The 24,390-nt window shown below is 35.4% G+C and overlaps 1 protein-coding gene across 1 annotated transcript in view; it reads left to right on the top strand.

Annotated features, from left to right (window-relative positions):
• Positions 1-9,040, top strand: part of LOC122629560 — a 21,843-nt gene extending 12,803 nt beyond the window's left edge. Inside the window, exon 3 of the mRNA XM_043813107.1 lies at positions 6,238-9,040. Coding sequence (XP_043669042.1) covers positions 6,238-6,325 — 88 coding nt within the window. The 3' untranslated portion in view covers positions 6,326-9,040. The remainder of the gene's footprint in view (positions 1-6,237) is intronic.
• Positions 9,041-24,390: the final 15,350 nt, after the last annotated feature.

Genomic DNA, 24,390 nt, shown 5'->3' with positions numbered 1-24,390 from the left:
ACTAGCATTTACTGCATATGCATAAAGTGGACTACCGCAAAAAGCTCCATAATTGCATAATATATTTTCTCGTTATAATCGTAAGCGAGTCTGACCATATCTCTTGGGATTGGTATAAAGCTTTTCTACGTGGAGATTTGTTTTCTACTTGCTGTCCTTTATTTTTCTGTTTTATTTTTTTCTTCTTTTCTTTTTCCTTTCTAATAACGATAAAAGCCATCTGGGATTTGACAAAAGAAAGAATCATAGACTCGACGTTCGAAGAAATTCGAGTAAAAATCGTCGAAGAGAATCTCGAACGATACGATGCACGATGCACTCAAAATGGATACAATTTCGTACAGTCCAACGTGAATTAAGCTCTCACTAGAGCAGAACTTAACTGTCGGCCCTTAAAAGCGCCATTTGTCGAATCGTTCTCGGCTAGCGAGCGTAAGTACAAATTTGTCCCTGGAGAAAAGTATATACAGTAAGTACGTAGATACAGCGAATAAAAAGAAATATTCAGACTTTGTTTTAAAATTGAATTAATTTTTCTAGATTACGAAAAGAGTATTAAATTTTAAAACAGATGTAAAGAAATTAGTGGAAGTGAAGAATTTAAAAATAATAATTTTTTGTTATATCAGATAGGAAATACAAATAAAATAAATTCTTTATTAAGAGACTTTTGAAAAAATAAATTCTTTATTAAGAGAATTTTGAAAGAGAACGAATGTACAAAGTGTTTCAAAAGTTCCTAAATAATTTAAAAAATCAATTACTCTTTTCGGAACCCTTTTATACTAATTTTTCTTTTTTTTTCAATTGTAAGCTTTGAAATTCTTAAGTTTGTAGTTTTACAATATTACAAAGGTTAACGCAATAGCTCTCCAGAAAAGATAACTGTTTTTTCAAAATTATTTAGAAACTTTTGATTCATCCTGATAAGTATCTGTCCAAATTAGAAAAAATTATTTTCAAAAAAAAAAAAAAAGAATTACTTTCAAAAGAATATATTTTTAATACACTATATATTTTCTTATTTCTACGATATGTATCTATTACTAGGTATTACGTTTTCGAGAAAACGTTTTGTAGACGATGAACGTTCGTTCATATTCAGCTCGAACGAACGAGGCATAAAATTTCATTGAACGGACGAAGGTACTGCTAGTGATCGGCCGCAACGCCAATAATTATCGGAAGCTAATTATCAGAGAAAGGGAAGACGTGACGTCTACTCAGCGTTATTACGACGACGGTAATAGAACGGAAGAACTCAGTATGAAAAGTGTAGGAATCACGACAAACGATAAAACTCATAATTGGTAATTTTTAAATATTTAAAATTTTATGCCGGATATAAAAAAAAAAAAAAAGAAAAGAAAGAAGAAATAAAACTGACGTTAATGCATACTTAGAAAACATACCGTAGCGTAATTTCGACTTCCAAGCTCACATCGCAGACGCCATGAAACTGTTACCTACGCTTGGAAGGGATATAGGTCAGGGATTCGACGAGGAAGCCTCTACTTTGTTGTCCTACCCCTAGTAGTTAACCTAAATTTTATGTTATCCAGATTTTCTCTTTCTCTCTCTCTCTCTCTCTCTCTCTCTCTCTCTCTCTCTCTCGTTTTTTTTCTTTTTTCTTTCCTCTCATTTTTATCTTTTTATTTTTACTAAACTTTCGGTAATTCGACATTGGCTGATATGCTCCCAAAAGACGTTGTAGTAGAAGTGAGTGATAAAGAAAGTAAAAAGAGAGAGAGAGAGAGAGGAGAGAGAGAGAGAGAGAGACAGAGACAAAGGACCCAAAAGCGTTCGTTCATCTCCATCACGTTGGATGTTAAATTAATCGAGTTTCAGGGCCACCCGCGTTTCGATCCCGAGATATGGATTTAACGCGCGATTAAAAATCACGAGCACCGCCTCGCGGACAGCTGAATTCGTTTGCATAAAGTTCTTGACCTCCTACCTCTCCGCGTGCAAGTCGGTGATGTTCCAGAATAAATTTACAAAGCGATATGAGATTATGCAAAATACTTTCCGTCTTTATGTCTGTCGACGGTGAAAGGAGATAGGAGGAGGAGAACAAGAAGGAGAAAAAAAAGAGAAACAAAAAAAAGAAGAAAGAGAAAAAAATAAGGACACGTGGAAGGGTTCCCTTTGGAGTACGATGTGATGGCATAAATTTTCTTCGGAATATTTGACTACTGTCGTCGTCCTTATCGATCCATCTTTTATCATTTTTTGTCATTAATTATGCGACAATACGAGACACGGTATAATGAGATGGGGTATTTTTTGTACCGCCGACGAACGATATTTTCTTCTTAAATATTTTTCCAAAGTAGTAGAGTACTTGTCTAAACTTTGTCGGAAATGAAATTCTTTCTTCTAAGTAATATAGACGAATCAAATTATTTATAAGCGTAGGTACGAGTTAAAAAGCCGTTCGTTGATCATATCTTTGAATATTCACGAGACGTGAAAAAGCATAAAAATGTTTCTCGAAGACTTTATATATATATATGTGTATATATATGTATATATATCTTTCTCTTTCTTTCTATCTGTCTCTCTCTCTCTCTCCCTCTCTTTCTCTCACTCTCTCTCTCTTTTTTCTCACGTCGGCCACCTCCCACGCAACGAGCGAATAAAACAGGCAGCGATATTGCAATACGATCCTGGAGTTTCGCATCATAATTCTTCGTACATAAGGGGTCAAGGAGGTGGAACGGAGGGGAGGGGAAAGCTTGTAAGAGTAGATCAATGTCACGAGCTGGATAGAAAGGAGAGATACGGAGGGAGGGAAAGCTTTAAGATAAAAAAGAATTATCTCTTTACACATATTTATTTTTACTTTTCATTTATTTTGAGCTTTTACTATTATACATAGGATCTCGTAACGAATACAATTCGAGCCTTTATACTCACGTTTTTATTTACGAATGTTTTATTTATGAATATTCATACATACACACACACACGTGTATGTATGTATATTGTTACAGATATATTATTATACATGTAATTTCACTCGCTAACGTTAACAATAAACTGCTGCACACGATTCCTGATACGATGCTTAAGGAATTTGGAAGTTTTCTTTAAAATTATATAGAGATAACATCGCACGCTGAGAAGATAGAACGAATCATAAACTTAATCGAAGTACGACGCGTGTACTAACAAAAGCAGAAACGATCAAATACTCTCTCAATGGTAACGTAAATTCGTTATAATCACGCTAACTAGGGCAGGCACGCACGAGTTCCGCTCAAAAGCAGCTACGATCAGAAATATCCTAATTTTCCTTGAGAAGAGCGGATTCAAAGGAGAAGAGAGAGAGAGAGAGACGGCTGCTGCTTTATATCCATTGAAAACAGCGGTTTAGGCGCAACGTATCACGCGAATTTTAACCTTACCAAGGACCAAAGAAAAAGCTCGTGTTCTTCTAACATTCTCTTCTCGCATCAAAAGCTTCGGAAAAGAAAAATTCGTCGACGTCAAAGAATCACCTGTTTTTCTTGTAAATTTCTTATTCCACTTTGAAAACTTCCCTCCGATAGACCCAAAAAGTGACTTTTTTAAAATGCCAGGAAACATATATGTATATATGCATATGTGCATGTGCGATAGAGATAGACAGAAAAGAGCAAACGCATTTTTGAAATTTTTTTCTGGTATATATTTCATACCATTCAGAACGAAAAGTTACGATTACGAGCGATGAAGTAGCGAATGATATAAATTTTAAAGTCATCTAAGCTCAATGCTGACGACCAAAGTACAAAATTGGATTTGTCGAACAGAGACGTTTATTAAAGTGTGTCTAGATATATAATGCTCTGTCATTGAGTGAGTTGGAATCTGACAGGATACGGATAAGCTTCTTCTCTTTGCTACTTTCATCATATGGACTTTGTTCTTTCGTCATCGTTACGACATCTAATCTAATAGGCTTTTGGTCTTTTTGATATTTTTCCTTTAGTCTTTTTGATATATTCCTCTTGATATATGGTGAGATTTATTAAAGTTACAATATACATCCGTGGATGTATATAAAACTATCGCAATTATCTCGTAAATTTATAATAAAAACAACTAGATATATAAGTGTTACATACATTAATATTTAAGATATATTATATATAAAATATATAAAGTATATAAAAAATATATGTATATTTTCTTCATTATAAGAAATCGAATTTTCGATATAAAACGATAAGAAAAAAAAAGATTGAGAAGTTGTTTTATTATTACTTTTTTCGAGATTCGCAAGCGAATCCGAGTTGATTTGTCGCATGAAGAAATGTCAGCCATAAATTCGTTCTCACCAGGGAAACGTTAAATATAAAAGATAAAAAAAAAAAAACTAAAGAAAGAAAAAATAAAGAAATAAAGAAATAAATGGCTAGAATATGGAAAAACGAGAAGCAATAGAATAGGACGCATGTAATTAAAGAATACAGATCAGTACTCGACGCGTGCGACACGCGATTCCTGCGATATAAAGCATCGCCCAAGTAGTATTATTGAGTCATAACGCGTGGCACGTCCGGTTGATAAAATCGGCTTATGGTCAGTACTATAGTTGTTCGTTCGTTCTTCTTGAATATATAATATGGGTCAGGGTTACGTGTCTATCTATTGTAGAATAATTTTTCTTTTTCTTCTTTTCTCATCTAGGCGCAGATTACAATCATCCATCTTTCTCGGATTCTTTTTAGATTGTCCTGTTTCATTCTCTCTCTCTCTCTCTTTCTCTTTCTTTCTCTCTTTCTTTTTCTTTTCGTTTCTTTTTCGTCGTCGGCTTCTTTCGATTTCGTCTTTTTTTCTCATAGCAGCCCTTTAATTTCCCTCTTGGCCTACGTAGACAACCACGACCCCCGCGGCAGCCATTGTAAAATCTCAGGCATACTATCGTCGTTCACAAAGGAAGGGAAAGAGAGAGAGAGAGAGAGAGAGAGAGAGAGAGAGAGAGAGAGAGAGAGAGAGAGAAAGAGAGAGAGAAAGAGAGAGGAGAGAGAGAGAGAGATAGACAGACAGACATCAGTGTATATGTATTGAACGCCTTATCGCGATGAAACCGCTCAGATATGAATATGCAATATTCTTAAGGCTGGAGATGCACAGAAAGAGAGACAGAGAGAGAGCGTACGGCCGACGATGCCTCTGAAAAGCTATAACAGACACTTCTCGCTTGCTCCGTTTTGCCGAAGGAGCACACCGTACGTTTGCCTATCCACGGCAGTACCCTCTCTACCTGACAATAGAGCCTTTGTGACCGGAGTTTGGCCATCATCCATTCTTCCCTTCGCCTACCTAATCAGGAGGGCCGTACTCTGGAATTTAGGTTAAAACATTTCTCCCTCTTGAGATTCATGACAATGGAATCCATTAAAAAGAAAGGAATAATAATATTGAATTTGGTGGGGTTCGACGTTAGAAGATCGTTAGATCTCCTATACCGTGATACTAGCGCAGGGAATGTAATATTTATTTCTCTTAAATTTTCACTTCCCCTTTTCATCACGTAGGAACGTTTATATATTCGATTGGATCGATCGATCATAGATTTACGAGACAAACGATCGTGAATAAATCGTCGTCAATGTATATATATATGTATATACACATATATACGATATCAGCTTGTCGTAAGTATGTCGGTCAGGCTGAATATGTGACATTCGTGATGTGTCGGCCGCTCTTCCGTTGTATATTACTTATGCATTACGTTGCTGCATTGACCGACAATTACGTATACGTTCTATATTTTCTAACTACGTCCGTTTTTAACCGGTTCGTTCGGCATCGATAATTGAAATTTGTAAGAAAGCTTCGACGAAATATTTTGAATAATATTATATTTCTCATTATTTGACCTGATCGAGAAATATTTCCTCGTTCCTATTTAATTCATTAAATTTTCGATATATATATGTACATACATGCAATATTATTTATTTCAATATTCAAATTGATTTTAAATGATTTCATCAAATAAGTTTAAATGATTTTAAATGAAATACGCGGAATATGAGTTTAAAGAAATGAAAATATACACACACGCACACACACATGTATGTGTATATATAAATACTAGTGTATCTGAACAAAAACAGATGTTGGTGAAAGGACGTCGATGTAAACAACGCCGAGGAAACGTTTATAGGTCAGGTCAAATAGATAGAAAGTCCTTGTCGGTCGGTTATTAAATCTTCACTCTCATTCTTTCTGTTTCAGCGACCACTCGATCAGCAACCGCGTGGATCGGCGAGGTTATCCAATGCATTGCGAATGTGAGTGCGGGGAAGTAACCAGGCCCTTATGACGACGCGAGGAAACGGCTGAGAGTGGCTTGATCACTTCTCAGTCGGACTTTTAGGCTTTATGACCGATCTCTTCTTCCTTCCATTCTTCTCCCATACAATTGGTCCTTACCATAAATTTCGTTTCTTCTCGTAGTAGTCAAATTCGAACGTGTGTATATATATGTATATATATATATATATATATATATATATATATATATATAAACACACACACATATATATATACGGAAACACACACGCGCAGGTACACACACATATATATATATACATATAACCCTCCCTAGAAAACGTTGAAACATTTATCGGAATACGAGGAACTCATCTTTGTTACATCATTATGTGGTACACACCATGATCAGGAAGTAATTACCATGCTCGAACGTAGTTACTGGTAACATGTTTCAACCTCGTATCTGACTACGCCTACTTGCTGTTACTGCTGGTGCTGCTGGTGCTGTTACCGTTGCCGCTGTTGCATCATATATACAGAAGACATCACAAAACCCGTATACTCGCTTCGTTACATGAAATTTCGTCGAGATACGCGAAAAAAATGTTCGACGAAATTAATAGCTGTTAACTATACCGTTGTTTTTCCCTTACCCCCACCACCACCACCATCACCAACACCACCGCCCATCCCCGCCACCACACACCTCTCGCATTTGTAGATTCGGTGAACGAAGAAAGAAGAGAAGATGGTGATAACAAGGGAAAGAAAATCAACGTGTTCCAAAGTCGAGCACTAATTTCTACGCTGCTCTGCGAAGATCGAAATGTAGTTCGAGCATTCCTGAGACCATTTTCTATAATGATTCAAGCCGATAGATAGATAGATAAATAGATAGATAGATAGATAAATAGATAGATAGATAGATAAATAGTTAGATAGAGAAGAGAGATAATAATCTCGTGAACTCGTGAATTTAGATAGACGACGACCAAGAATTAAAGAGAGAAAAAAAAGAAAGAAAAAAGCTGCTAAGGATAATTCATCACCGGTCTTGTAATATCGTTCGTCGTCGGCTCTGTACGATCGTTTTGACGAGGGAAAAAGAAGAAAAAGAAAAAAAAGAAAAAACAAGGAAGAGAGAGAAAGAGGGAGAGAGAGAGAAAGAAAAAAAGAAACAACAGTGGAAGCATGTCATAGCAAACATCGAAGTTTTTGGCGACGTTACAAGAGCCGAACGTGGTGTATCACGTATTTCGTTACCTGGCGTTTGCCAACAAGCAAGCAAAGCTTTGCTACTCTTGACCATTTTCCAGCATGACGATGGAGAAATTCGTCCGAGCGGCTGGCCGACTCGGCAAAAAAATATACAGCCCTTATATACTTTCTATAGATTAAGCTCGACTTCCCATCACGTTACCACCGAAACGTTCGACCTTTTCTCAGGATTATTTTCATTTGCATATTACGGAATATATGTTGTTAGTGAAGCATGTAAGTGCGCGCGCGTGTTTGTGTGTGTGCGTGTGGGTGTGTGTGGAAAGTTGCCAAGAGGTTTAAGGTACTCGCGAATTTATAAGGGCGATGGATGATGATGGGCTTAAAGATCCGGATAAAAGGATGAAAAATGACTAGTATAATGGAATATCCGATCGATCTCGAATATATCTCCTCTTGTGTCTTCGTGATTTCCAACTTGTTCCTGTTATATAGAAAATGAAGATGGAAAGAAAGAGAAAAGGAAACATCGTGTATGCGTTTGAAATATGGATATGCTTCTCGACGCGTTCTATGCGTGCCTATTCGTACGTTTTCGTTTATTATGGATTACATACGTTTAGGTAAAATTGATCGAATCGTCGGAGCAGGTTACTCGCAGACGGCGCAAAAAATAGGTTGCTAGAGACGGGACAAAAGTTAATCGATGTCCTAACCGTAAGCCTCTTGGTTAATTTACTTTCCTTTCAAGAAAGCGATCGTTATTCTCGGCGAACACAAAAGTGAGAAACCTGAAACACTATGAAAAAATGATAGGAATAAGAGAAAAATTGGAAAAATTGAAATAGTTTTTACAGAACACTAATGATCGTAAAATATTTTCTCTCTATCTTTTATGTTTCTCCTTTTTCGATTTTTTCTTTTTTATTTATTTTTCGTACAAAAATTATTTCTTTGTTCTTTTTTTTTTCTTTTCGTATATAATATACATCGTTGGGAATTATTTTTAGACGCTGAGGAAAAACAGTAACGATCCCTTTACTTTAACACGCGCTCGATGAAAGAATATGAAATTTGTGATCACGCTTGTTCAACAAATGATGTATGCGAGCGGAAGTAACGCGAGCTTAGCGTAGGTGTTCCGGTAATCGCGTAAGCTCGGCGTCCTAAACTCCTGGTTACGTGCGAAAATACGAGACACGAGATAGATGTAGAAGAACGCGATTATTATAAACACATATGCACATAGGTATGTGTATCGAACGAATTACCTATGAGCACGCGATAATATATTAAAACCAGGATGAAGCTCATGCGAAGATTAGGATTTTCCTAGATCTAATATTAACGATGACATTATCACCGTAGTACGCGAACAAATAATCAAACAAAGGACGAATCGGAAATGATTGAAAATTATTTATAATTTATTTTATTAGAGAGAACAGAGACGAGATAGGATAATCGGAAAAAAAAGAAAAAAAAAAAATGTATAGATATTTTCTACGATCGTTTGATAATAATTCTCTGTTTTTTTCTCTTTCTTTCTTTTTCTTTTTTTTTTTTTCTTTTTTTTTTTTCAACAAAAGTATATATAAAATACGTTTTAGATATACTCGTATGTAGGAAAAGGAAATTCGAATATGATGAGTAGTCCGATAACGAAGAAAGTTAATACTTAGGGCTCTCGTCGAACATCTTTTCTCTTCGTTTCTACTCTTACAACGGCCTAACGAGGTATGGCCTTTCGAGAAAGTATTCTTGCTTCAAAACTATCGACCATCCTACATAGAGGAATTGTTCTCTTTCTTGTAGATACATCGAAAATTTTATGCTTCTTATCAGTCTTTTTATTATCGCTAAAATGACAAAGGTTATTAAAATATTCTTTTCTAATTTCTTTGTAAATATTACATTTCTTTATTAGTATTTTTTTTTCTTTTTCTCCATCTTCTTTTCTATTTTCTTTTTACCTTAATTTTAGTTTATCGAATATCGAGAATATAGAAATCAAAGAAGACCTGAACCAGGGTAATATGTAATCTTATCTTACAAAATCGTGCCGATCGGGTAAATCGGCCGATTCAATGCGAATCAGACTACACGACAATCTTCGTTCCATCGTATAAGGAATAAACTTCATCGTCGGTGTTTGTAGAAGAATAGTAAACGACGAGGAAATTCGACGAAAATGTATGCGGCGACGATGCATGCTAAGGACTTTACCTTACTTCTCGTTTTACTTCTTTTTCTTCTTCTTCTTCTTCTTCTTCTTTCTTTTTCTTGTTTCTTGTTTCTTTTTTCTTTTTAATTTTTTATTGTTGTTTTTCTTCCCATCTCCTGTTTCCTTTTTACGTTTTGACTTTTTCTCTCTCTTTTTTTCTCCCCCCCCCATCCTTGTTATAGTTAACAGTAATCGCGAAAAAGGAACGCGATGTCTCGCGTGTTTCTTTCTGCTTACCAAGTAAACAGCATTTTTAAACTATTAAAAATTGTTGGGGCATGCAAACCACTCTGTGGTAGCATTTATATATATATATATGTACGCACATTACTGCAACGAAGATAGAAACTTCGTTTCTTTTTCTCTTACTTCGTTGTTTTCCTTATTATTCTTATTCTTTTTTTTTTTTTTTTAATAAACAAAGTGTTCGCCGACATTTTTTAGATCGATCATAATACATCGATCGTTTTTCGTTCGACTTTACGATTGCAACGCGTCGTTCGTTCCTACGATGCAAATTATTGTTCACGGATGCAAACTCTATTCTATTACGTTCGTGGTAGTAGTATCATCGTGCAGTCACATAAGGAAAAAGAAAAAAAAAGAAGAAAAAAGAAAAAGAAAAAGTAAAAAAAAAAAAAGATTGATACCCGCGATGACACACGTGTTCGTCGTTTAGTCGCGTGTCATTACGAACGATCGATGAAGAAAGAATATTTCACATCGATCCTATCGCGAGATATAACTTAACACGAAATTCTTCGGGATATTCAAAATGATACCATTTTCACGGAATAAATCCCGAAGAGATTTTCTTTAAAAAATCGTATCCCCTGTCTCTCGACTTTTCCTACGAGTTACTTGCCACGTTGAAACTCGCGAGAGGATCGATACGTAAACGCGAGGTACATCGAGCTGATCGATCAAAGGGGAAAAGAAAGTGATAACACTTTCGTGGAAGAAATTAGCATTGCTTTCGAAGAAAATGTAAAAAGGAAAAAAAAGAAAAAGAAAAATGAACGAGCTAACAAAAAAGAAAAGAAAGAAAAATAGATTTCATAAAATCGATGGGAAGCCTCTGTTTATCTATCGCGACGAAACCCGTATATTTTCCATTCTTTCGTTGAAGCGAGAGAAAAAAAGAAACATAAATGGAATGGAGAGAGAGAGAGAGAGAGAGAGAGAGAGAGAGAGAGAGAGAGAGAAAATGGCGAGATCTGTTTCGAACATCGAATGATGTAAATACGTTCGATCGTTCCTTGTGCCTCGCGACGAAACGAAAGGGGATTAAAAAAAGAAATCGAATTAGAGAAAAAGAGAAAAAAGCGGAAAAAGAAAAAAAAAAAGAAAAAAGAACGAATAAGTGTGAAAGATTTAGTAAAGGGTAAAGAATAAACAAAAGAAAAAAATTAGCTTTAAAAGTAACGTTAGATAGACGGCGTTAGTCACCCTGAGCCGGTGACAACGGGCGGCAAGTACGTGCCGTTCTCATGGGAGTAAGCTTTTAGCGAAAATCTCCATCCTGAATATTCATTGCAAGGGAAGGGTGTCGAGAAACATAGAAAAGAGAGAGAGAGAGAGAGAGAGAGAGAGAGAGAGAGAGAGAGAGAGAGAGAGAGAGAGTAACAGAGAGGGGAAAGGATGAAAGAAAAGTGGGGTATATTGCAGGAAAAATAAAATGCTTCTCCCGTGAGACCGACGCTCCTTTGCTTTAATTAATTATATGGGCACTGCCAGTTCTGCAACTCTAATCAAACGGATGAAGCCGGCACGGCCAATCAAAAAGAGGTTCCAATCAAATTTTATTGCTGAAAATTCTCCATGCTGCGAAGGGACGCTCATTGTACATATATATATATATATATATATATATACACATATACATATATAATAAAATATGTAGTACGTACAAGCGTCTCTTTTGTAAGAAAATAAAAGAAAGAAAAAAAGAAAAGAAAAATAGCGAAAGGAAATATCCTTTAAGCTCAAAGCGAAGTAGGAAAGGAAAAAGACAAGTTCTCATCGAGCTTGATCATTTGAAATTTGAAGAAAATATGTATAAGAAGCAGTGAACATGGAAAGAAGATGGTATATGTATACATACATTATATATACATATATTATATTATATTATATATATGTATATATATATATATACTTTTTAGAAATTAGACAGCGTTCACCTAGGATCTATGTATGTATATATGTTTATATACACGCATATATGTACATACATATATATATATATAAATACATTATTAATTCGAGGCGAGCAGTTAAAAAAGCATTGTTTAAGCATTTTATACAACACACGGCAATGCCACGCATCGATTTCACGTAGGAGGAGGAGAAGAAGGAGAAAGAGAAGGAAAAGGAGAAGGAAAAGAAAGAGAAAGACAAAGAGAAAGACAAAGAGTACGATGATAGGGTACGTGAAGAGTGCGGAGAAGTAAAAGAAGAAGAAGAAGAAGAAGAAGAAGAAGAAGAAGAAGAAGAAGAAGAAGAAGAAAAAGAAGAAGAAGAAGAAGAAAAGAAAGAAAGAAAGAAATATGTGTATGTGCTGTGTGGAAGAAAGGAAAAGTGGGGGAAGAAGGAGCACGTCCTTGGAACGGTCTAGGCGTGAGTGACCTTGAAAATGTATTCAAGATCGATCCGAGATTTCTCGGGAGACCGTTCTTCCTCCTTCTTTTTTCTTTGTCTTTCTTCTACCCAGTTCTTTTTCTTCTCCACCTTCCCTCCCTCCCTCCCCCCTCCACCTTTTTTCAATAAGCGAATTGCGCCGGGTGCTGGCCAACGTCACGATATTACGAAGAAGAGTACTTATCGACTTTTATCGGAGAGAAGCGTGCGCCTCGCGTCGCGTGATCCCGCCCCATGCGATTAGAGATTATCAATTACCGTTCCTATATGATCGTACGACAATTAGACTTAAGGTGGGTACGCTTTTTCGTCGATCGAGATGAGCTATACGAGCTTGCCTTCGAGCAAGAGATGAACGATTGCGGCTAAACGATTGTATTCATTATCGTTTATGCGATTATTATTACTGTTATTATTACGATTGTCATTATTATTATTATCATCGTCATCATCATCGTCATCATCATCTTCATCTTCATCATCATCATTAACATTATCGTCATTATTATTATTATTATTATTGTTATTATTATTATTATTATTATTATTATTATTGTTATTATGATTACCGCGTCATTATTAAAAATGAAATATCATTTTAAATTGTGACGTGAACAGCGACACGAAACGAGGATAGACATAGAAACACGAACAGGTACACGTGTGAAAGGAACAGGGACAACGCACGGAAACACATATACATAAATACACGACGTACGTTCTTACATACGTATAATATAAAAAGTTAGGCGAATGAAATAACAGAACTAGTTTTAGGGATAATCGAGTTGAACTCTGAGCCAGAAGGGGAGATCCTATAAATAGAAGAAAAAAAAGGGAAAGTAAAGTAACAAAAGAGTAAACGAAAGAAACAAAGAGAAAGAAAGAACGAAGCAAAGAGAGAGACAGAGAAAGAGAGAGAGAGAGAAAGAGAGAAAGGAGTGTTCGAAAAGTTATTAAAAATAGAAAAAAAAAATAAAAAAAAAAAGAAAAAAGAAGTAAAGGATTAAAGAAATAAATAAATAAGTAAATAAAAGAAAACTATAGGTACCCCATGTTGAGCATTTAGCTGGTCTAAATCGCCATAGGGTTTGTATCCTGTAATTATACATATAGACTCGTTGAGTTTGTTGACCGTCAAATACTTTATTATTATCGTAAGCGTATGCGAGGGAATGTATATTTACGCATATACAAATATTTAAGAAGATGACTAAGAAGACAAAGAAGAAAAAGCGAGAGAAAAGGATGAAAGAAAATAATACAAAAAAAAATAATAATAATGATGAGGATGATAAAAACAAAAAAAAAACAAACCAATGAAAAAGAAAAGGTCGACGAGCGTGATAGAAATCGCTCGGTCTCCTTTATTTTCAGTTTTTGGCTTTGTTGTTTCTGAGATACAAGAGATACGAGGAGTAGGGGAAGGTACGATCTTCGACGAGTGTGCTCCGCGTATTATTTACATTTAGTCTCATTCCTTCTCGAACGTCCAATGTGAGCGCCACGATAATCAAAGCGTTAGATATTGTTATATACTTATTATTAACGAGATATAACTATGTACATGCGTATACATACACCTATATACACACGAATTATTAATTATGTAAATAATTATTATCGTATTTAAGAGAATACATTTACGTAGTATCCGATTATCGCGAATGACCAAACGTTTTCACGTTATCAGCTCGTTCATTTCGTTAGCAACAAGCGCGAATCTTCGATGGTATCGGAACGACCTCGGGCATTCCTCGAATCGAAAAGGTCCAATTACGTAAGTAAATACGAGAGTAGCACGTTTAAGAGATCGAAACGATTAAAATGAATAAAATTGATTCTATCTCTCTATCTCTCTTTCTTTCTTTCTTTGTTTTGCTCTATGAACGAACCGATACCGTCGTTGGGGAAGCACGAGAGATACATAAAAATCGAAGAGACGAAGTATTGCATTTCATTTACGAATGGTCCACCTCTATTATAAAGGAGAAAAAAGTGATATCCATCCGGAAGATACGTTATGTTCCACGCAAATAGTTATATTTCTTTCTTTTCGTTTTTGTAATTTTTGTTTCAAATATAATAACAAGATCGTACGAGTGTGTGTATATATATATATATATACTAACAACTATTATATTTACGTAACAGATTGCTTTTGTCTTTTCGATGCTTTGCCGCAACTTATCTTCCATTTTGTGTTACTCGTTCGATCGTAAGGAAGGACGTAATGATTACCTAATAATTAATAATTTATTTGATCGATCAACGTCATGAATCATCACCACCATCACCATCATCATCATCATCATCATCATCATCATCATCATCATCATCATCATCATCATCATTATCATCATGGTCATTATCATCATCATAATTATTATTATTATTACGGAATAAATGCCGAAGCCTTCGCTTGTAACGCAATAATTTTGTCCAGTTTAAAGTCCTGGAAGAAAGGAATAAGAGTGAGATAAAATGAGTGAAATATTCGAGAGTGGAAAAAAGAAAAGAAACTAAAAGAAAGAAAAGAAAAAAGACAAAGAAAGAAAGAGAATCAAGGCCGATTAATTTAGAGTTCGATTGTTTGAAAAAAAAAAAATTCGTTTGAGTCGAATTAGCAAGCAGCACACTCGTGCATATATCCCTACTTCGTCTCGAGTGCAATTTATTCCCCGACTCCCTTAGTCCACCACCTCCTCTTCTCTGCCTAAGCCCCTCTGCTTCCCTCACTATCTTATTTCGCACGCTGCGCGGTCCTGACCTTAATTGTAAGGTAACCTAGATTACAGAAGACGAGGGCGCCTGGACGAACGAACGAACAATCTTAGAAACGATAGAAAGCGTAGCTTTGTTATTAAGCGTGCACGAATCACTGCGTCTTGTTGAGAAGTTTTCTATTTGCTCATCGCTTACCGTTACGGAAGGATCAAGAGAGAGAGAGAGAGAGAGAGAGAGAGAGAGAGAGAGAGAGAGAGAGAGAGAGTGAGAGAGTAAGAGTGAAAGAAAGAGAGAGCGAGATATATATATATAGAGGAAAAGGAATCGAGATGATCCTTCCGTCGCACGGTCTCATCCTGTCAATTTCAGGAATAAATGAAAAAGAAAAGAAAAGAAAAGAAGGTAGAGATAGAAGATAGAGATAGACATAGAGATAGAGTTGCTTCGTAAGACAATCGATTTCGGGGAGATTTCGAAAAAAAAAGAAAAAACGAAAAAAAAGAAAAAGAAGGAAAAAAAAAATAATAATAAGAACCGTTCAAAATTCTACTCCTTCGATTCGTTTCCCTCGACAGTTCGATAATGAAAAGTGGATTCGTTCGTGCAACGAGAAATTAAAACTAACGATAAAGCTAACGAAGTTCACGAAATCTTCCGCGAGACACAATAGAGAAGATATTTCAATACGCGAAAGAAAGAGAGACAAAGACAGAGACAAAGACAGAGAGAGAGAGAGAGAGAGAGAGAGAGAGAGAGAGTGAGAGTGTTTCGATCTCGATAGTTTACACGCGGGAGATGTTCGTGTGCGTGAGACGTAGGGGTTAGATGGCTCAATAATGAGCATTGTACGATTCTCGTGACCTCCCTTTTCGCGCTCAGCTCTGCTTGCCTCTGCATCGATCTTTGCCATTCGACGCGCAACGTTCGTGTATTTTTTCGTCCGTTGATTCGTTATTTTCTCTCTCTCTTCCTCTCTTTCTCTGTCTCTCTCTCTCTCTCTGTCTCTTTTTCTCTCTCTCTTCCTCTTTTTTATTATTCTCTCTTTTTTTTTTGTTTTTATTTTTATTGTCTTTTTTCGAAACGTTTCTCTCTGATAAAAAAAAAAAAGAGAAAAAGGAACAAACAAAAAATAAAAAAGAAGAAAAATAAAAAGAGAAAAAAGTTCCATTTCCTAAGTAGCGTAAAATTCTCGTCTCGTTCTCGAGATACCTAACTACGAATTTTCTCTTTTGTATCGACATCGTCGACATCGTCGTCGTCATCGTCGTCGTCGTCGTTGTCGTCGCCGTCGTCATCGTCGTCGTCATCGTCGTCGTTGTCGTTGTCGTTGTCGTTGTCGTCGTCGTCGTTGTCGTTGTCGTTGTCGTTGTCGTCAGGCTTTTTTAATTTTCGATATCGCCTCGAGATCGTCGAGAAAAGTAGGTGCCGTTTCGATCGTCCCACCCGCCCCTTTCTTCGTTCCTCGAACAAGCTATCTCGCGTTGCACGAGAGAGAACGAGGGATTCCTATTTGAAAAGGCTAGGATTATAAGGGAGATAAGAATAAAAAGAGAAAAGAAAAAAGAAAAGAAAAGAGAAGAAAAGGAAAAAAAAAGTAGAATAAAAAAGAAAAGTAATAAAAAGAAAAAAAGAATGGGATAATGTTGCGATGAGAGAATTATATGTATGCATCTTAGTTGTATAAAATTATATGAAAATCAGCGGAGAGATCGAACGCACGCAAAATTAGATGACAAGTCGTAAATCGTACGAGTAAAAAGATATATATATATATATAAAACAACAACAACAACAAGAATAACAACAACAACAAAAACGCGGACTTACGATACTTATTACGATGCTGCACATAAATGTGCAGATATATGTACGCGTGCGTACAAGATTCCTGATTTTGTAAAAACAGCGACACGTGTTACATAGATTAATAATAAAGGTGAGATCTACGACGTTTTATAAAAGGCATCAGCCATCTTGGAGTTTGATAAGTTTGATTTTTTCCCAAAAATAATCCTATTATATCACGGAGGTGTAGAATTCTCCGTAGACCTCTCCTTGTCCTTTCTCCTTTCTCTCACGAAACCGAATCGTTTCCGTATCGCGACGCGTTGGCGAAAAATTTTCCGATAGCTGTGCCGTTACATCATATCGCGGAAATTTCCAGTCGGGTGAGCCTTCCGCCGTGGAAAATGCGGCTTTTGCATCCGTCCATGGAAGAATTGCGCTTTGATGCTTGCTCGAATCCATAATTCTACATACGCAAACTTTACATATGTCCTCCTATGTAGAAGATACATAAGCGTGTACTGTATATATATATATATATATATATATATATATATATATATATATATGTATAAACGTATATATATATATGTATAAACGTATATAACTTAAATACGTCGTTACTTCGATTAATTCGATTAAAGTATCACGAAGTGAGCTTTCGCGAAGATTAATCCAAGCTGTTCGGTAAACGTTACGAGTTGTTCTTTGGTCTTCGAGGTAAAGAGACGTCGAGAGTAGCGTTACGCTCGAGATGACGATGACGACGAAGACGACGAAGAGAACTACGTATAATAACTCGAGCAACGTACGCTATCAAAATGCTTCGTTCTGGAAGTCGAGGAAGTTCGTTGATGGTTGAAATTTGTATTACGGCAACCCTTTAAAGTCTCAGGGATCTTAAGAAGGATATAGAGATAGGATGAAACTTAACGGAAAATTATAGCCAACCGAGAGTTTACCGCGAACTTTCAATGATTAAATAGCGAACACTTTCCAGAGACTAACGTAAACCGAGCGACGAGTTCGGTCGATGAAAAGCGGATTCAAAGTTGGAACAAAAGATAGATCTCCTTGGTTTGTGAATTCTCGGTAGAAAGTAGAGTAAAAAGAAAAACAAAGGAAACAAAAAAAAGAAAGAGAAAAAAAAATAGAATTTCGTCGACCGTTTTGTAAAAGCTTCGTTTCGAAATCCGATCGTAATTATTATCGACGATCGTCCAACTGAAAATTTTATACACGTCGACTCATTAACTCCTCGCATGCTAAATCGTCCAATACGATAACCCTCGATAATCGATTCTGTTTTTATTCCAAGTTGGATACGTCAAGTTCCAACCCCTTTCATCGATCCAATGTTTCCGACCCTTCTTTTTCTACTTTTTTCTCTTTCTCCCTTTACCCACCCTTAGATAGATATTCGCACGATCCTTTTGTACTTCCCACTTCCTCTCCTTCCTCTCCTTCCTCTCCTTCCTTACTCTCTCTCTCTCTCTCTTTCTTTTTTTTTCTCTCTCTCTTTTTCTCTCCCTACCTAATCGCAATAGCTTGCGTCACTCGAAAGAGGAGTTTACTTATTTGCAAGGGTGTGGTAGAATCTCCGGCTATATCGTCTTCGTCCCATTGAGTTTCTGGGCGCGGTGATATCTTGAATGAAATACCCCACTAGCCGTTCTAACCTTATCTTCGATTATTTTTGGAAAGGAAAGGAAGAGAGTTTGAGAGAGAGAAAAAGAGAGAGAAAAAGAGAGAAAGGAAAAAGAGAAAGTATGAACGAAAGGAAACTTCTACTAAATTATTTACTCTTGAAATTTTTTGTGAAAGAGTCTCATATTATTCATGATAGGAAAATAAATAAAGAAAGAAGAAAGAAAAAAAGAGAAAGAGAGAGAAAGAAACAGAGAAAATGAAAAAATTCATCGTTTTCATGATAACAATTTATTTCTAATTAAGATTCGTTCGTAAATAAGGATCTCGAATGGCGATCGTATAAAGACAGAGAAATATCTATCATCTTTCTATCGCGATTAATGAAGTAGATTTTAACTCGAAAAAAAGATCTTTTTACAAGAAGTAATCGTCTTTGCTAAGCTAGTAAATACCCTTCCTTTCAAAGATCATCAGATCCTCTTAGAATCCGAGACTATCTCTATTCAAGCTTTTGTCTTTTATCCTTCTTAACCTATCCAATCCAATTCCCTATTTTGAGGAACCATTAATACCATTGCCCTTTTCTATCCTCCAGTTTCATTGGCCGATGTTTAAAAGAGATCAGTGGAGACTCTCCGTAAGATCAGAGTCAAAGCGAAGGAAGGTGTGTCAGCGTTAGATGAGGGATCAAAGAGAATACGGGAAAAAGAGGAATGGTCTAGATTCGACGGTCATAAAGTATCTTTACTTTCTTAATGGCTCCTGTTCTTGGCATTATTACAACTGAGAAAGAACAACGAATTTCACAAAGCGAGTAAACGAATAAAACGGTCTGTCTTTTCAATATTATCTCTTAGAGGAAAAAAAAAAAGAAAGAAAGAGAAAAGAAAAATCATCTTCTTTCAAGTATATTTTCGAAAAAAATTATTTAATCTCTCGATTGAAATATATTGAAAAAGAATTTCATAGATTTTTCTTTTTTTCAACAACGTCTAATAAATCTTTTCAATGAAGTTTAATATGAGTATAATTAAAATTTTATGTTTTTAATCAGAGAGAAAGCGAGACGGATAAGGATTATACATACAGACATTAGAAAATTATATCTTCAAAAAGTCATATCTCATATCCCGTGCAAAGTTATTAGGAGACAGGAGTCGAAGTATATTATTCAACGTCACGCAGGAAATAATAGGGAGATTAAAAAGCTAACAGACAGGAAGGAAGATAGGTAGGCAAGTAAGTCGGATTTGAACGTAGGTATTCTCTGTGCAGCAAAGTGCAGGTGTATGTATACATTTACATGCACATACACACATACACATACACACACATAGCTACGTGCACATACATATACATACGTACATATATGTATGCGTATGTTACATTTATACATGGATTCTCGACGTAGTCAGCGGTCCGTTATGCGACAGAAACGACGCGCGAATCGATCATTCGAAGCGACGACCGCTCATCGATCGCACCCAACGACGAGTACTACGACACAGTTGCAACGGAATCGTCTTTTTACGGCATACTTTTTCTTTTTCATTAAAAATCAAAAAAAAGTGAGAGAGGGAAAAAAAAAGAAAAAAACAAAACAAATTTTCGAGACGACACTTTGCTAACGAAGCTCAATGTCCATTCATAAAAAGTTACGAAGAATTGTTTTTTGAATGAAGCTATGAATATATATATATATATATATATATATATATACATACACATATTTAAAAGAAAAAAGAGCATTTCTTTTTTGTATTTATAGATATATATTTTCTTTTCATTTATAGATATATCGCTTATATAGATATACAGTTTCTAAGTAAATAAAAATCAGATAGCGCAAGTAAAAACAGATACAGAGAGAAAAGTAATATCCTTTTGGTTTCCGTATGTATTGACTATATACCGCGTAGACGCGCGCGACCTTTACGAGTTACGCGGGATAGAGAAAGTTTCACGATTTCGTTTTATCTGAAAGTTCTCTACACGGAAAGTAGTACGACGTAGCGTTAGTCGGACCGTACGTACTATGCCTCGCGTATGTAAACTTTTAAACGTCAATCGATAGTCTCCGAAGCTCGCACGTTTCGTTACAACCCTTGGTTATAATTGGGGTCGAAAATGAAATGAGTTTCGATAGGAGGAAACGATTTTAAAAGTCGAAGGTATGAGGAAGAAAGTGAAGTTAGTAATTTTATACTGTTAAACTCAATTCCTCCACCATTACGTGTAGAAGTGCTCGATTCTTTTTTTAATTCTTTTTCTTTTTCTTTCTTTTTTTTCTTTTTTTTCTCTATGAATCGAGATCGAAATTTCTTTGCATTTCGTAGAGTCTTAGAAGAGTCTGTCCTTGGCATTAATGGAAGTAAAGTAAGAAGAGGGTTACGATAACGGTGTATCGTAGGGTAGAAGTTTGACCTGAATCGCCTGGCATTGGTTATATACACACGACGAGTGATCGCTATCATTTTCCGTCGCACACATCGCACCGGACTCCGGTTGGTTTTCAGTGACATAGTCGGTAAGTGAGTACACGTCGAGTTAGTCAACGCACGGTGCACGGTTACGGTGTCGTTCGAGAAACCTTCGTGGTAAACGTTTCTCTTTTATCGCTTTGATTTAAGACGATCATCCGAAAGATTTTCTTTGAATCGTTGAATCGATGACCAAACGATTATAATCGATTTAATTTGCGTGTACATTAAAATCACTCGTTAGATTAAATTACATCCCTAACGATAGAACAAACGTTTCGTTTGTTTTTCATATAGATATAGATTTCCATAACTTTTCTCTTTGTATTTTTTTTTTTATTTCTTTTATTTTTTATACCTTCATTTATGTCTGTGTACTTTCAGAAGTTAATTAGGTCGCGAATCGTTGATCCTATGGTCATAAAGAATATTTAAAAAGTTTATATTTCGTCGGGAAATCATAAAATGTAAATGAAAGAAATAGGAAACCGGTAAGTTTGCAAAAAAAAAAAATATCGAAATAATTAACGTTGATCAAATAAATGTTTTAAGATATTTTAAAAATTATTTATTTTCACTTGACAAACATTTTTTATGGTATGACTCGATGATATATAATAAATTGAAGTAGCACAATGAAAATACCAAGTACACTCGAACGAACAACTCGTTATAGACTGTGAACAGGTTAAATTAGGATAACAATCCTTCCGTATCGGATTTAATCGTCAATAAAATTCTTCAATATTTTCAGCTGTCTATTTAAAGATTTATTGGCGAATATTACGAGCTGTGTCTCATAAAACAAACAACAAAACGATGAGAGAATAGAATAGAAGAGAAGTAAAGCGTATGGAATGCATCGGATTGTTACATATCGGTTTTGGATTTGACATGATGATTTTACGTAAAAAAAAGAAACATAAAAGAAAAAGAAAAAGAACAATAAAAAAAGAAAGTAAAGGAAAAAAAGAAAAGAGAAAAAAGAAACATAATAAAGGAAAGTTTCCAGCTGAACGCATGAAAAGAAAAAAAGATAATACATTGATTTGAAGCATGCGATTAAATTAAATTAAAAATTAATCCTCAATTTATTGGTCGATCGATGTCGGTGAAATTCCAGGGAATCGTACATTAAAAAATTAACAAAGAGCTTTACATAAAAATTTTATTTATGAACGTTAGCGTATGAAATTTCTTGAGTACTTAACGGAGTTCGTTTTGAGCATACTGCCTGTTAATATCCGCGATAGTGTTCGTTAGCGGTGTATACCGAAGGATCATTAATTTAAGCCGTTCAACCAGGCCGCATCTATCAAAGTTCTACGTGGTGATCTTCCTACCTTCGCCTACTTGATCGCTTCGTTGAAATTAAGTATGCATCTGGCAGGATAAATCGAGAAAGAGAAAGAGAAAAACAGAAAAAGAAAAGAATAAAATCTCGAGCGACTTGACAGAAGCTAATTGCAAATCTCGTTATGAAAATCATTAAAAGTTTTTGAAAAAAATATCTTACTTTTAAGTAAAATATCAGTCTTCTTTAACTTGCATTAATTTCATAAAATATTGCAATATTTTGATAAAAATTTTTCTCTTAATAAAATCGAAAGATACATTTTTGTTAAAATTAAATACGTGAATAATAAATGGAAAAAGAAAGATATATAAATTATTCATAGTAATAGATATAGATAAAAACAGAACGAATGTCAACGAAAACAGTACTGTTTAAATTCCCAGAAATCCTTCGACGATCTTGATTTTTAGGATAAACTGAGTCTAACATCAACTCGTGCTAAACACGTTTGTTCTAATTGTTTTCCAAAGCATATGTCTACGACATAGTCCGGATAGGGTGAATCTCGTAATCCGATTCTAACGCGTTAGATACACGTTACGTATATCTATACTTCTATACACACACACACACACACACACACACACATATACATCTAAAGATTTTATATAAACATATATATCTACGTAGACCCAGAAGGGAACGTACACGAGAATTTTACTTCTGCTTGTAAAATTCAAGCGGCACGCGTGTACTGGCACAGTGCCAAACCAATTCAACTGCAATAATATTTGCATAAACTGCTTTCATTCGTTACGTCCTATAAATCAACATTGCGACAGACGCCATCGGTACTCTATTCCTTTTATGAAAATCATAATGATTTATATAGAATTGTATTGTTCTCTTTCGATATCCCGATAAAAAATAATAATTTTCAAACGAAATTTGTTCGATTTAATTCGAACGAAAAATGTCCAAGTGGGCACGTGATAGCGTTCTGCCATATTTGTAAACACCGTGGATTGAGTATAAACAGAAAGTAAAAACGTTCTGGACGTATTATCGATGAATACGTCGAGCGAAAAGCATTCTGGTTTTAAATACCGAAGACTCGGGAATGGGCGAGGAACCGATAAAGCATACTTTCCCAATGATTTGCCGCTTTCATCGGCTTTTTCGTCGTTCTTTCATTTTTTTCCCTATCTTTTTGTCTATAGAACGATTTAAAAAAGAAAAAAAAAAGAAAGAAAGAAGAGATAGAAACAGAAATGACCAATAAATTGTAAATTTACACGAGTTCGAGTAAGAATCAACCTTGATGGATATAAATAAACGTAGCAGCTAATTTATTTGTGGGAGTTAATTTGCATACGATACTAGAGTATATATATATATATATATATATATATATATATATATATATACACATATATATTCTATTCTCGTAGATAGAAGTCCGAGTCGTAAAATTGACTTATCTCGTTAGCATTCTAGCGTAGTGTCATCTCAACGTATTTACCAACGCGTAGAAGAAGGTTTAAGTTTATTCGAGTGAAATAAAGTGGGTAATAAAATATTTACAACCGTAAATACGAAAGAAATTTTATAATATTCTCGTTGACCCGAGTAGACGAGTTTATATACTTATGATATATTTCCGTGGGACATGTAAATACGTAGTAACCATTTATAATTGTTAAGAGTCCCATCTTTTAGATCAGACTGTAGATTTATGTGTATCGAGTCGGAATAATGCCGTTGAATTTTTGCGAAACTATTTTTCGTCAGGGCGTGTCACGCGAAAACTAAAATTTTCGCTACCGATTGAAGAATAAAATTTAGACCGATAGAAATCTCTCACGTGGTGATTTTCTTGCTAACATTCCTGCTTTCGAAAGTTTTAAATATAAATGACATTCCCATTAAAAGTCGGCTTTCGTGTTTCTTGCTTAACGTTTTTCACGAAACGCGATGTGGTGACATATTAGTTAGGTAAGTAGAAATAATGTACATATATGCGTACAACTACAACCAAATTCGTTCTTATTACCGCTCGAACGATTTCTTCATATAATTTGCTCGATTCAAAT

The sequence above is a fragment of the Vespula pensylvanica genome, chromosome 5, assembly GCF_014466175.1.
Source record: "Vespula pensylvanica isolate Volc-1 chromosome 5, ASM1446617v1, whole genome shotgun sequence".
Classification (NCBI taxonomy): Eukaryota; Metazoa; Arthropoda; class Insecta; order Hymenoptera; family Vespidae; genus Vespula; species Vespula pensylvanica.
The sequence above is the reverse complement of the archived record's forward strand: the minus strand, read 5'-3'. Positions and strand labels throughout refer to the sequence as shown.